Raw genomic sequence first — 15,185 nt, forward strand, 5'->3', positions numbered from 1 at the left:
ACAGGACAGCATCTGGACAAGAACACATAAGGACATTAATGCAGACACAGGGAACAAACGGGGAAACAGACAGTTATAGATGGGGCAATCAACAAAGGGAAGGAGTCCAGGGGAGTCCAATGAGCACTGCTGCGTGTAATGATGGTGACAGGTGTGCGTAATGAAGGGCAGCCTGGCGCCAAAGAGGGAGAGCGGGAGCTGGTGTGACACCCTTGGATTAATTAACATTTTGTTGTAACAAAGTGGGATTAAAATGTATTTAATTGTAATGTTTTGTCAACTGTCTACGTACACAAAATACTAATTTCAAACGGGAAGAGTGCTAATTTTTTGTAAAGATTGATAGAAGTTAAATAACTAAGTTATTGCAGAAGTATTCAGCTCCCTGTGTAATGAACACGAGGGGAGACATAGAGCTGGTTTCAAGCGCAGGGCGCAGCAGGTGTTTCATGTAAAGGACCACAGGAGGAGGCAGGTAGCTGGGTCCAGGGGCAGGCAGAAGGTCATACACAGGGTGAATTAAAGGGCAACAGTACAGGCAGGGAAAAGGCTAGTAACGTAGTCCGGGAGATCAGGTCATAGGTAGATAACAGGAAATACAATAAAGTACAGGCAGGGAATAGGCAAAAACTATCATACATGGAAGGCGCAAATCACAGGAAACCCAGCATTCCAAAAGACGTGTGTCACAAAACAAACAATACCTCACAGTGATGGGAAGCAAAGAACTGAATTAAATAGTGTGTGGTAATGACATACAGGTGTGTGAACAGGGGATTAGAATTCAGGTGATTGGGAACTGTAGAGCGTTCAGGGGATCTAGGTGTTTGAGAGTGTGAGCTGGAAAGTGAGCTGCGTTTAGGGGATCTAGGTGTTTGAGGGTGTGAGTTGGAAGCAGACGTTACACCCTGAGTCAATTCATGCTAGAAACACCATTGGCAGCGATTACAGTGATGAGTCTTCTTGGGTAAGAAGAGCTTTACACACCTGGATTGTGCAATATTATACCTTTATTCTGTTCATAATTCTTCCAGCTCTGTCAACATGTTGGTGCTCATGGCTACACAGCAATTTTCAAATCTTGACATAGATTTTCAAGCAGATTTAAGTAAAAACTGTAACTTGGCCACTCAGGAACATTCACTGTCTTCTTGGTAAGCAACTCCGGTGTAGATTTGGCCTCATGTTGTAGGTTATTACCCCGCTGAAAGGTGAATTCCTCTCCCAGTGTCTGTTGTAAAGTGCTTAGCTCCATCCCATTTCTTTTTATCCAGAAAAACTTCCCAATATTTGCCGATGTCAAGCACACCCATACCATGATGCAACCAACACCATGCTTGAAAATAAGGCAGCAGTTACTCAGTAATGTGTTGTGTTGGATTTGCCCCAAACATAAGGCTTTGAATTTAGGCAAAACATAGTTTTGCAGTATTACTTTAGTGCCTTGTTGCATACAAGATGTATGCTTTGGAATATTTTTTATTCTGTATATTTGTATTACTATTTTTACTCTGTCATTTAAATCATTATTGTGGAGTCACTACAATATTGTTGATCCATCCTCAGTTTTCTCCCATCACAGCCACTGAACTGTTTTACAATCATCCCTGAGCAGTTTCATTCCTGTCCTGCAGCTCAGTTCAGAAGGACGCATGTACTGTATCTTTCATGTGTCTGGGTGGACCTGTTCACCGGACTTGCTACCTTGTCCCGGACCTGCTGTTTTCGACTCTCTCTTTCTACCACACCTGCTGTCTCTAACTCTGAATGATCGGCTATGAAAAGCCAACTGACATTTACTACTGAGGTGCTAACCTGCTGCACCCTCTACAACCACTGTGATTATTATTAGTTACATTTTACATTTTAGTCATTTAGCAGACGCTCTTATCCAGAGCGACTTACAAATTGGTGCATTCACCTATAATATCCAGTGGAACAACCACTTTACAATAGTGCATCTAAATCTTTTAAGGGGGGGGTTAGAAGGATTACTTTATCCTATCCCAGGTATTCCTTGAAGAGGTGGGGTTTCAGGTGTCGCCGGAAGGTGGTGATTGACTCCGCTGTCCTGGCGTCGTGAGGGAGCTTGTTCCACCATTGGGGTGCCAGAGCAGCGAACAGTTTTGACTGGGCTGAGCGGGAACTGTGCTTCCTCAGAGGTAGGGAGGCGAGCAGGCCAGAGGTGGATGAACGGAGTGCCCTTGTTTGGGTGTAGGGCCTGATCAGAGCCTGAAGGTACGGAGGTGCCGTTCCCTTCACAGCTCCGTAGGCAAGCACCATGGTCTTGTAGCGGATGCGAGCTTCGACTGGAAGCCAGTGGAGAGAGCGGAGGAGCGGGGTGACGTGAGAGAACTTGGGAAGGTTGAACACCAGACGGGCTGCGGCGTTCTGGATGAGTTGTAGGGGTTTAATGGCACAGGCAGGGAGCCCAGCCAACAGCGAGTTGCAGTAATCCAGACGGGAGATGACAAGTGCCTGGATTAGGACCTGCGCCGCTTCCTGTGTGAGGCAGGGTCGTACTCTGCGAATGTTGTAGAGCATGAACCTACAGGATCGGGTCACCGCCTTGATGTTGGTGGAGAACGACAGGGTGTTGTCCAGGGTCACGCCAAGGCTCTTAGCACTCTGGGAGGAGGACACAAGGGAGTTGTCAACCGTGATGGCGAGATCATGGAACGGGCAGTCCTTCCCCGGGAGGAAGAGCAGCTCCGTCTTGCCGAGGTTCAGCTTGAGGTGGTGATCCGTCATCCACACTGATATGTCTGCCAGACATGCAGAGATGCGATTCGCCACCTGGTTGTCAGAAGGGGGAAAGGAGAAGATTAATTGTGTGTCATCTGCATAGCAATGATATGAGAGACCATGTGAGGATATGACAGAGCCAAGTGACTTGGTGTATAGCGAGAATAGGAGTGGGCCAAGAACAGAGCCCTGGGGGACACCAGTGGTGAGAGCACGTGGTGCGGAGACAGATTCTCGCCACGCCACCTGGTAGGAGCGACCTGTCAGGTAGGACGCAATCCAAGCGTGCGCGGTGCCGGAGATGCCCAGCTCGGAGAGGGTGGAGAGGAGGATCTGATGGTTCACGGTATCAAAGGCAGCAGATAGGTCTAGAAGGATGAGAGCAGAGGAGAGAGAGTTAGCTTTAGCAGTGCGGAGAGCCTCCGTGACACAGAGAAGAGCAGTCTCAGTTGAATGCCCAGTCTTGAAACCTGACTGATTAGGATCAAGAAGGTCATTCTGAGAGAGATAGCAAGAGAGCTGGCCAAGCACGGCGCGTTCAAGAGTTTTGGAGAGAAAGGAAAGAAGGGATACTGGCCTGTAGTTGTTGACATCGGAGGGATCGAGTGTAGGTTTTTTCAGAAGGGGTGCAACTCTCGCTCTCTTGAAGACGGAAGGGACGTAGCCAGCGGTCAAGGATGCGTTGATGAGCGAGGTGAGGTAGGGGAGAAGGTCTCCGGAAATGGTCTGGAGAAGAGAGGAGGGGATAGGGTCAAGTGGGCAGGTTGTTGGGCGGCCGGCCGTCACAAGACGCGAGATTTCATCTGGAGAGAGAGGGGAGAAAGAGGTCAAAGCACAGGGTAGGGCAGTGTGAGCAGGACCAGCAGTGTCGTTTGACTTAGCAAACGAGGATCGGATGTCGTCAACCTTCTTTTCAAAATGGTTGACGAAGTCATCCGCAGAGAGGGAGGAGGGGGGGGGGAGGGGGAGGAGGATTCAGGAGGGAGGAGAAGGTAGCAAAGAGCTTCCTAGGGTTAGAGGCAGATGCTTGGAGTTTAGAGTGGTAGAAAGTGGCTTTAGCAGCAGAGACAGAAGAGGAAAATGTAGAGAGGAGGGAGTGAAAGGATGCCAGGTCCGCAGGGAGGCGAGTTTTCCTCCATTTCCGCTCGGCTGCCCGGAGCCCTGTTCTGTGAGCTCGCAGTGAGTCGTCGAGCCACGGAGCAGGAGGGGAGGACCGAGCCGGCCTGGAGGATAGGGGACAGAGGAAATCAAAGGATGCAGAGAGGGAGGAGAGGAGGGTTGAGGAGGCAGAATCAGGAGATAGGTTGGAGAAGGTTTGAGCAGAGGGAAGAGATGATAGGATGGAAGAGGAGAGAGTAGCGATACAGAGACAGCACAGACAACTATGTAGCTGGCTAACTAACACTAACACTACACTAATCAAGTCGTTGCGTTGTAATGTAATAGTTTCTGCGGTGCTGCTAGTCGGTAGAAGTTGGCTAGCTAACAGTGATGACTAGCTAGCTAGCAGCTAGCAGTGTTGACTACGTTAGGAGGACGAAGATAGCTAGCCTCGATAATTACTCAGTTACTCTAAACTACACAATTATCTTTGATACAAAGACGGCTATGTAGCTAGCTAAGAAGAATTGCTCAGATCAAACAAATCAAGCCGTTGTAATGTAGCGAAGTGGAATATTACCTGTGGAGCGAAGCGTGGTGCGACTCCTCGCTCCAAACCGGAAGTTGACCTTGCTGGTCATCTAATGTTTGAACATCTTGGCCATGTACTGTTATAATCTCCACCCGGCACAGCCAGAAGAGGACTGGCCACCCCTCAGAGCCTGATTCCTCTCTAGGTTTCTTCCTAGGTTCCTGCCTTTCTAGGGAGTTTTTCCTAGCCACCGTGCTTCTACATCGGCATTGCTTGCTGTTTGGGGTTTTAGGCTGGGTTTCTGTATAGCACTTTGTGACATCAGCTGATACAAATGGATTGATTGATTAATAAATAACCCACAGCTGTCACGTCCTGACCAGTAAAGGGGTTATTTGTTATTGTAGTTTGGTCAGGACGTGGCAGGGGGTGTTTGTTTAGAGTGTTTCGGGGTTTGTTGGGCTATGTTCTTATGTAAGAGGGATGTTTGTTTTATGTGTTTTGGGGTTTGTGGTTAATGTTCTATGTCAGTATATTTCTATGTTCGTTCTAGTCTTTCTATTTCTATGTTTAGTTAATGGGGTTGACCTTCAATTGGAAGCAGCTGCTCCTTGTTGCTTCTAATTGAAGGTCCTATTTAAGAGGGGTGTGTTTTCACTGGGATTTTGTGGGTAGTTGTTTCTTGTTTAGCTGTGTGCCTGACAAGACTGTTATCGTCGTTATTTTTGTATACGTGTGTTTTGTTTTTGCTTCTTTCTGCCGAATAAAAGAAGATGAGTATACACATTCCCGCTGCATTTTGGTCAAATCCATACGACAACCGTGACAACAGCATAATTATTAACTTAACCATGCTTAAAGAGATATTCAATGTCTGATTTGATATTGTTACCGATCTACCAAATCACTGCCCTTTTATGAGGCTTTCGAAAGGGTCACTGGTCTTTGTAGTTGAAATTCAATACTTGACTGAGGGACCTTACAGATGTTGTATGTAAGGGGGACAGAGGAAGGGTTTGTCATTAAATCATGTCAACTCCTATTATTTCACAAGGAGTCCATGTAACATATTCTGTGATTTGTTAAGTCAAATGTTACTCCTGAACTTATTTAGGCTTGCCTAAACAAAGAGGCTAAATACTTTTATAATTACTATATTTTAGTTATCCATTATTTATTAATTTTCTTTAGAATTTTTTTCCTACTTTGACGTTACATTAGTATTTTGAGTTCATTGTTGACCACAAATTACAATTCAATCAATTTGAATCCCACTTTTTACCACAATAAAATTTGAATAAATCCAAGGGGCATGAGTACATTTGCAAGGTACTCTATACTTATAGTTGATCACTCACAAGCAGAGTTTCATAAAATGTTTTATCTATGCTTCAATTTAAAAACAAGTGTATTTTGAATGAATATACTAAATTACAGTTAAAGCGTTTGAAATGTTAAGTGTGTGTTTAATGATAGTGAAAATATAGTATACTAAAAAACAATGAATTTAAAGTACACTTTTAATAAGTGTGCTGAAGTGTAATGATATTATTTTTATAGTAAACTTACGATATACTAGAAAAAGACATATTGTATTTGAAGTATATTATTCATTGTTTTGTATAATTAAGTATACGTTCATATACTTGTAATATATTAAAATATACATATTTTTCCACTTGGGAGAGACAAGAGATTGAAAGGGGAGAGAGAGAGAAGATGGAGGGAAGGGGGAGAGAGAGAGGGAGGTGGATAAGGTTCTCTTTCTGCTATAGTAATCAACACTATTCTGGGAGAGGCGGAGTGTGGTGCCCAATTTCACACTCATGTTGATTAACAGTTTCGCTGTTGAGTGGCTCTGTCCCAGACTTCCCAGTAGTGAACTCTCTACCTTTTAAAACACACTTCATCCAGCTGAGGGAAACGTCTCCTAAACACACACACACACAATTTTGAAGATTTCACAACCTGCAATGTGACACAGAGAGCACTTCATTCCAGGTGCTCTTGTGTTTGAAGGCTAGAGCGAAGAATGACAACGTGTGGATGGACACTGGATGAACTACAATTAGGAAGCATAAAGGCGACTCGTTTTTCTGATGCATTTCAACAGTTTTAAGAACACTAAAATGTACACTAACATCACAGCACACTTCGCTCCACATGCAGACCCACAAAACAACTCCACTCAGGGCTCTTTGAAACAGGGTATTCCAAACTTTATTTTCTGTGTTAGAAGTGTACCATGTAGAGTAATCACAGTTAGTGTAGTGTCTTCCTATTCGTTTGTGCAACACAAAGAAAAAACACAGACGACACCAACAAAATAAGACAAATTCGTGATATTCTATCAGTTAGAATCAAACAAAATCAAACAAAAAGACAAAACAAATAGCAAACTAAACCCTGCTAAAGAGAGACAGCAAGGAAAGGACAGATCGAGAGGTTAAGGTTGAGAGAAAGTTAAAGAGGAGAGAGAGAGAGAGCTAAACAGTGAGAAAGTGCGAATGCAAGGAGGGAAAAGAAAGAGAGAAAGTGAAATATATTAGATCCCTGTTAAACGACGGTCCATCTGAGCAGCGGGCGGTGGTGGTGTAAATCAGATGACGCACCTCAGGTACCAACAGACAGACAGAGACACTGAACAGGGACAGAGGCAGATAGGCAGGCACAGTACCAGCCAGCCAGAGAGACAGATGGGTGGTCACATACCAGGTTGACAGACAGACAGATCTGGAGTTGAAGAAGGAATCCACCCCGCATGAAGAACTGACACACTTTTCAGATATCTAAGACAAAACACTGCTCAGCACGGAAGGAAGAGAGAGCGAGAGAGAGCAAAACAAGCATTTAAGCAAACTACTTCTCTAAAAAGGCAATATTTGTCATTCTTGAGTTTAGTGAGGGTTTTAAAATAAATATGTAGAATTCACTAAGATATGTGGAGGTATCAGACCTCTCTCTGGTAACAATGTACAGTATATACACATATTATCTCTTCAATGACAAAATAGCCTTTACACTGTCAAATAATACAACCAGCCATGTCATTATAAGCAAGCATTGTCTTTTGTACAAATACCCATGCAACTCCCTTAAGATACGTAACTCGTTAAGCTCTCACCCTCATTCAACAACAGCAGATATTGCCTTTTTTTTATTTAATGTGCAAGTTACCAAATACATCATTCAACTTAAAATAAAACATTAGGTTATAGTACATTAAAAAAAAAAGTCCAAATCTATACATCATTCAAACCTCCGTCAACATGAACGAATGGGATACTGCTTAGTATATACAGACATGTTATCATTCATGCACAGTGTGAACAAGTAGCACATTAATTAACAATTAACATTCCAAAATATGGACATGGCATGTGGGGAGGGTAGAGGACACAGAGAGATGCTGCACAGTCACAGTGCAGACGCACACTATAGCAACACATGCTGGGCAGGAGAAGTCCTTCTGCTTCACTGCACCAGTACACAATGTATGGCTGTACTTCACATGTTTTTTCTTTCTCCTCCTCCTCTTCTTGTCATTTGTAGTTGGTTAGTTGAGTATTAGGGTTGGAGGAAAGGTCTTTTTTAGTATTTCATTGTCATAGTAACCTTTTCAGATCAGAGAAAGGTCATAATGTATAATCATTTAACAGCAGAGTCATCGTCAGCATATAAGCAATGTCATCCTTCTCATTAGAAACACGGGAACCAGTGCAATGTTTTTCCTTCAATTCGAAACATCAACATCAATCTCCACGAAATGTGAACGTTTTTATCCAAATTTGGAATTAGAAATGTTCTGTTTAGGTAAAGCAATACCAAGGCTTTTAGTACCGCACAGGGATCTTTTTGGTGGTGTTAAGAAATGTCAGTGTGTTAGAAAACACACTCATTTTCTGGCTAAGCTGTTACTGGAGTTTCCATTAGAAATAGTTCCCTTTGGCAAAATAGGATTAAACTCCACTTGGCTTCCATATAAGTACTTTAATCTAGATGGAACCTTCTCAGGGGCTGCAAATTCTGTGGTGAGAAATTACAAGAACAAGACAAAATCTTAATTTTCTAAACCAAACTACTTCTATGATTACTTTTTCTTCATTGTTACGTTACACATCAAGTATAGTGTATTAAACAAACTCAGTAGGAAACTCAGGGTATTCATCAAATAATGTGGACCGTCTTCCTCTTCCACACACTGATTGACCTGCCTGATGTGGCTGAACTGGACGTGTAGTAACAGTCTTGAATGTAAACCCTTATATCTGGAGACTGGCAGTAAGATGGATTAAAAAGATTGCATCATTAAGACAAAAGCCTTTACCTCAGAAAATAGAAAATACTCAGTCGATGTATTTCTCACCAGCTTCACTTTGAACTTCTGTAAAATGTCCCTATAGCTACTGCATTATAGGAACCGTTTAATCTACACTTCTGTCCACCATTACAATTGATGTATTTTATGTTTAAGATATTGTTTATTGAAATATTCCATTTAATTTAAAAAAAATGAAGATGTGCAGCTCAGTGGAGAGAGAAAGAGGGAGAGGGTTTAGTGTTGAGGGTAGGTTTATGATAGGGGCGAGGGGTAAAGGGTTTACGTTTCTGGTTAGGGTTAGTGGTTAAGAATTGACTGTAGAGCCCTTGAGGACTGATAAAAAGACCAGTCCGGTAGGAGCTTAGACACAAAGACAGAGAGAAAGAGCCAATGGTGAGAGGCTGCTGAAAGATGTGTAGCCAATGGATGGAGCTAATGCAGAGGGAGATCCAGTACGGTCTCTCTGCATTCTATTGCAATTTGAATCAAGCATGGTGGTGGTGAAACTCCTATTGACTAAACTGGAAATGCGATCTTGGGATAGTTTTGAAAATGATAATTTAAGTTGACAACGAGTTATCTGATAGTTAAAATGGTAACGCTGGCCATTCAATCACGATACGGCCTTAAAGGTAAAAGTATGCTAAACTCCTTTAACACAACTACATCTACAGCAAGATAAAAGAACAGAGGAAACCTAATCACATGTTCTACTGGGGACCAAACCGAGGGTCAGAAGGTGGTGAGCAGCTCTTGCAGCCAGGCCCTAACTGAGATTTATTAAGACTCACACACAGACAAGAGACTTTCTTCAAAAGTACCTGTTACTCCCCACCCACTATGTTTGCGAACAGCCGTATCTTTTTTTCTTTTGATGTTCATGCATATACATATCAATAATGATGGTATGGGAATTATTGAAGGATTTCACTCAAATGTCTAGTGTTTAGTTTGAAATGAGCGCCAGGCGTCGACGATGCTGTTTCTATAGGGTTGCTGGGTAGTGAGAAGCATAACAAACAGCTACACACACACGCACCGGCACACACGCACGCGCGCACGCACACACGCACACACACACACACACACACACACACACACACACACACACACACACACACACACACACACACACACACACACACACACACACACACACACACACACACACACACACACACACACACAACTGTCATTCTACAGACTTCAGAGGTGTCTCTGTCCCAGCGTTGACAGGCCGCTCCTGAACAACCAGTCTCATCCCTTAAGCACTAGGGGAGGGATCTTTCACTTCTTAAAAGGGGGAAAGGGTGGGGTGGGTCGGGAGAAAAACATTTTTCACTGCTGCTGTTGCCTCCTTCTTGTCTCCGGTTAGCTCTTCTAGGGCCTTCTTAAGTTTGTAGCTGTTTAGAAGGCCTTGAAGTGGCAGTAGGCCTCCAGTGAGGAGAACAGAATGTAAAGCAGCCACAGGCTGACAAACAGCATGGTGGTCAGTATCTTGGGAGTCCGCGGACCCCCCAGCTCGCCGCCGATCGAAGGTCGCCGCCGGTACATCAGCACTCCCACGCAGATGAACGCAAAGATGGTGAAGAGGGTGACGGAGAAGGCCAGGCTCCCCGGGTCTACCTTGAAGTCGTTGCCCTTGGAGTTGTGGTAGATGGCGGCGATGGACCAGGCCACGCCGATGCCCAGGAACACGTTGACCGCGTTGCTGCCCGTCACATTGCCGATGGATGCATCAGCATACTGGTCCTGGATGGCTGCCACCTTACTGGCAAAGGTGTCTGGAAGAAAGGGAAGAAGAGGATGGAGGGGAGGAGGGTGTTGGGTGTGTGATTCAATAAGGATTGGGAAAAGGTTATTGGATTGGGGGAATTAATGGTGATGGGGTAAGGGGAAGAGGGTGTGGGTAAAGGGTGATAGGCAAAACAAAAAAGCTCAATATTAATTAAAAGTCTAAAGAACACTGAACAGCATTGTTTCATAAGACATAATTCAATGTAATGTCTGCAGACTATAATCAGGGAGCAAAATTGTCACCGTTGCAGTGACAGGAGCTCCGTCTCAGCAGAAGTCTTCTGTCTGGGTCTCTTTCCCCCAGACCCAGATCAATACCTGAGGCAAGCACATAATCTTCTCCATAAATGGCCGTCTATGTGTCTGGATTTAAACAGTCTGCTGTAGGAACAACAGCAGCCCAGCAGGAAGACACCATTCAATCTCTGGAGTGGAGCCAGCTGTTTATGCTAAATTGCAGTTACCTTGCCAGGAGAAAGTGCTTTCATAGAAAGTCAAGGAACCCAGTCTAATGTTTGAGATGTCTTTCATTGGCAAGTGACAGAGCACTCTGTTTTATTCCCCTTTCTGTCCCTCGGTCCTTCCTCACTTCCTTTGTGCACCCTTCCCTTTTATTTTCCTGGCGCCCGAGAAAGAGCGAGGGAGGCCAGGTTGAGACAAAGTACTCCTCAGGGTGACTCCATTCACTGAGCTGGCATCAGGCTTTAGCCAGCTGGACATGATACCATGGTCATTGGCCCCGAGTGGCACTATTCACTGGGAATCTAGCTCTGCTGACTTCAACATGGCACAAGACGGGCAGCGACATGGGCATACAAGGGTGGACGTTACTGGACCACAATAGTGAATAAAGTAGCTGTGGTTGATTTAGAACAGATGCTGAGCAATGGCTGGTCTGAGAGCTGTAACGTGTAACTGAGGAAGATCCATCACTTAAAAATAATCCATCTCATGTCCAGTGACTGGATAGTACTCACAGGGACTTGTCCCTTGATCCCATGCCTGCCGACTGGCCACTCGGGCCACTCGGGCCGTGCACTGAGCTGGAAAACCACTGGACCAAGACCCAGGAAGAGATACGATTGAAAAACATAGAGTAAATGTATAACCCATTTTTTATGTTACATCATTTTTGTGCATCTCTGAGCAATGTTCTATCATACGATGCAAAACTCGCCGTACCGGCTGTAATGCACATGAAAACATGAAATGACCCTTGGATTCAACAGAACATCGCTCAGAGATGCACAAAAATGTTAGAACATTGAAAATTGGTGAATTGTTATGTTAAGTATTAGAGCTATGTACAGAGTCATGAATCAGCCACCCACACAATAGTTTAACTGTAAGATGCATTTCTGCTACAAGATATTCGTTCATTTATCTCTTTCTGTCTCTATGAATAAAGTGATTGGTTAAATCTTCTTCTGGCTCTTTTATTGTTCAATGACAGTTCTTATTATTTCTTGTGTATTTTTGTTCTACCTTCTTATTTGTAGTATTACATTGTTACTGATTACTGCATTGTTGGGTTTAGAGCTAGCAAGAAAGACATTTTCACTGTACTTGTGCATGTGACATTAAAACTCGCAACGTCTTCAATCTTCTCTCTACAGAGAATGCTCTAGCTAGCTGGATAGTGTGGTGTATTTAGATGTCTGTGGGAGAGAGAGAGAGAGAGAGAGAGAGAGAGAGAGAGAGAGAGAGAGAGAGAGAGAGAGAGAGAGAGAGAGAGAGAGAGAGAGAGAGAGAGAGAGAGAGAGAGAGAGAGAGAGAGAGAGAGAGAGAGAGAGAGAGAGAGAGAGAGAGAGAGAGCTGCAGTACAGTAGACTGAGCCAGGCGTTGGCAGTGCAGCAGGCTTTGTGCGGCAGACTGGACAAAAGGCTCTCTCTCTCTGATAACAGTGTGGTCGGATCCCCTGAGCAGAATGCAGGGTGAGGACAAAAGCAGGACGGACAGAAAGACACGGGAGAGAGCTGTGGAGTGGCGAAAGGCTGATGCAGAACAGACAGGGGTTGCCTCGTAAATGTCTGCACTGATCATCACACTGTGCAGCTTCACTGAGAATGGAAGGAGGGATGGAGGGGACACTGGGAACGCCGCAGCCTCACAGTTCTTGACAACACAAAACAGAGCATCTATAGAAAGGGACATGCACGCAAGCACACACACAACAGGGTGGGGACTACTGCAGCTACCCTTTGATACGGGAGGGGCATTTGTGTAGCGAGGAGTGTGTATGACTGTCAGACATAGAATTGCACAGTATGTACTGTCAGATGAAACAGAGGGATTGTTTGTCCCTGCATGGTGTGTGTGTGTGTGCGTGCTCGTGCGCGTGTGTGGGCTGTGTGCTCGTGTGTGCGCATTTTCCAACCTCAGGCAGTGGTTTCCAGCACTGCCACACACACACACACGCACTGCAGTCCAATTGGCGGCTGTGATTGTGTAAGGATAGCGAGCGGTGTGTGTGGGCAGAGAGAGCATCTCTGTGTGACTGTGTTGTCCTTCTTCTTGCTCCTCTCTATCCTACACCATATATTCAATCTCCTCTGCCCTATCAAGACCGAATACAGAAAAACCTGGCTCCTCTCTACCTCCAAGGTAATGGCTTTTCTAAAGCAGATAGAAGAAGGCATAAGCTCCTGAGACTGTTTTACACCTCCCAGTTCCATCTCTATGATAAGAGCTTGCCTGCTAATCACTTCCTAACTGTGACATCACACAGTCACAGTGGAGACTGTTATCTTTGACAAACCCTACAATCACCAGCCATTTAACTGCCTACTACACATCTGCTGCTCCCTCCGGCCCTATTAACATGCAGCAGCAGCCGCTAATGGCTATATCGGTTACTATGGCAATTAGGCCTCCATGGCTTTGTCCGTCGCTGCTCTCCCTTCCTGGCAAGGCCAGGAGGAAGTGATGGGGTTGACGTCACTTCCTGTGTGCTGGGAGTGTTCTCACATGACTTGATGCTTCCACACTCCTGCTATCCAATCATGGTTCTAGTGAGTCAGGAAGGACAGTAGTAAGTTTCTCTTTTCTCTGTGTTAGGAATGACTGTGACAGTGCACCCCGTAAACTATCCACACCTCCATTATGGATGTCATGCTCATGGCTACACATGGCGTCTTGGATTGATCTCCCATTCTATCAGCCATTGGCTGTTTGCATAGTAAGGCACTATAGAGGAGTCGTCCATAGCACTAGAAACAACGACATGTACAATAGGTTTGTGGCAATAGCAAGACACATTTAAGTCTCTCTACCTGCACTAATAAAAAACAGGGAGAGAATTTCACTAAATACTCAGTCGTTTTCCATCACACCTTCAAAGTGTATCAACCTATCACAGCAAGCGCATGAAGCAGAAAACGTCAACACAGAGGTGGCGGTGATCATTGGCCAGAGAGAGAGGGACGTCACAACAGCTGGACCTATATTTAGACCTGCAGCTTTCTGAGGAAATTCTCAAATATTCAGATGTGTGTGTGTGTGTGTGAGCCTGGGAGGGCAGTGTGCCAGCAGTATGCCTGAGAAGGGTTGTTCAACACTCTCTCTGCAGTCTTATTAATCAACCTTACATTAGCCATGCCCCATGTAGGATGGTAAACACCTGAGAGATTAATGTACCTTTAGGTGTTCTGTATATACAGTACAAGGGCCACTTCTGTATTGCATGACTAAATGCAGAGATTTACATATTCTCCTCAGTGTGCTCTTTATCATCCTCCATTTATTTTGAAACACACACACGCACACTTAGACACACACACACACACACACACCATCTGACCTCCCTCTATGTTACTTTTATATGGGCTGCTGATGTTCTTCTCTGGCTCACTAACCATGACAAACGAGGCTCATTGAGACGTGTGGCTGTGGCGTGCCATTGTATTGACTATAATTACAGTGGGGCGAGAGGTGTGGTGTGAGGGCTCCAGCAGGGTCCATTTACACAGCAGCACAGCAGCACAGCGCTACGGCGGCTAATGCTAGCTTAACCCCCTCGGTTATTGTTATCGCTCCTGTGTAATGCATCATATTCTAAAGGGCAGGACACTGCACAACACCTGATCCCCATGAAAAATGACTCAATACTAATGAACATGGGTGGCGAAGCAGTGCAGCGGTGTGTGTCTGTGTGAGCCTGGGGAGGCAGGGAGGCAGGTAGGCAGGTAGGCAGGGAGGCAGGTAGGCAGGGAGGCAGGTAGGCAGAGAGGCAGGGAGGCAGGTAGGCAGGGAGGCAGGTAGGCAAGGAGGCAGGTAGGCAGGTAGGCAGAGAGGCAGGGAGGCAGGGAGGCAGGTAGGCAGAGAGGGCAGGGAGGCAGGTAGGCAGGTAGGCAGGGAGGCAGGTAGGCAGGGAGGCAGGGAGGCAGGTAGGCAGGGAGGCAGAGAGGCAGGGAGGCAGGTAGGCAGGGAGGCAGGGAGGCAGGTAGGCAGAGAGGCAGGGAGGCGGGTAGGCAGAGAGGCAGGGAGGCAGGTAGGCAGAGAGGCAGGGAGGCAGGGAGACAGGATTCAAATTAGGAAGCCACTATAAACGTGTGTACTCTGTTGGAAAGTTACCCATGCACACACAACATGCCTTGTGCAAACAAACAGAATGACAGACACAAAGAATATCGACTCCTTGTGCTGTTTCTTTACACGTCTTTGTCCTTGTGAAATGGGGTTTAAAGTATT

General features: G+C 45.2%; 1 protein-coding gene across 2 annotated transcripts in view; it reads right to left on the reverse strand.

The window, feature by feature from the left end:
• Window positions 1–6,573: 6,573 nt before the first annotated feature.
• Window positions 6,574–15,185, reverse strand: part of LOC106608331 (sodium/calcium exchanger 1) — a 182,507-nt gene continuing 173,895 nt past the window's right edge. For both annotated transcript variants that reach the window (XM_014206247.3, XM_014206223.3), the window contains exon 7: window positions 6,574–10,483. In XM_014206247.3, coding sequence (XP_014061722.1) covers window positions 10,107–10,483 — 377 coding nt within the window. In that variant the 3' untranslated portion in view covers window positions 6,574–10,106. The remainder of the gene's footprint in view (window positions 10,484–15,185) is intronic.

This window comes from Salmo salar, chromosome 01 (assembly GCF_965601325.2).
Source record: "Salmo salar chromosome 01, fSalSal1, whole genome shotgun sequence".
NCBI lineage: Eukaryota > Metazoa > Chordata > Actinopteri > Salmoniformes > Salmonidae > Salmo > Salmo salar.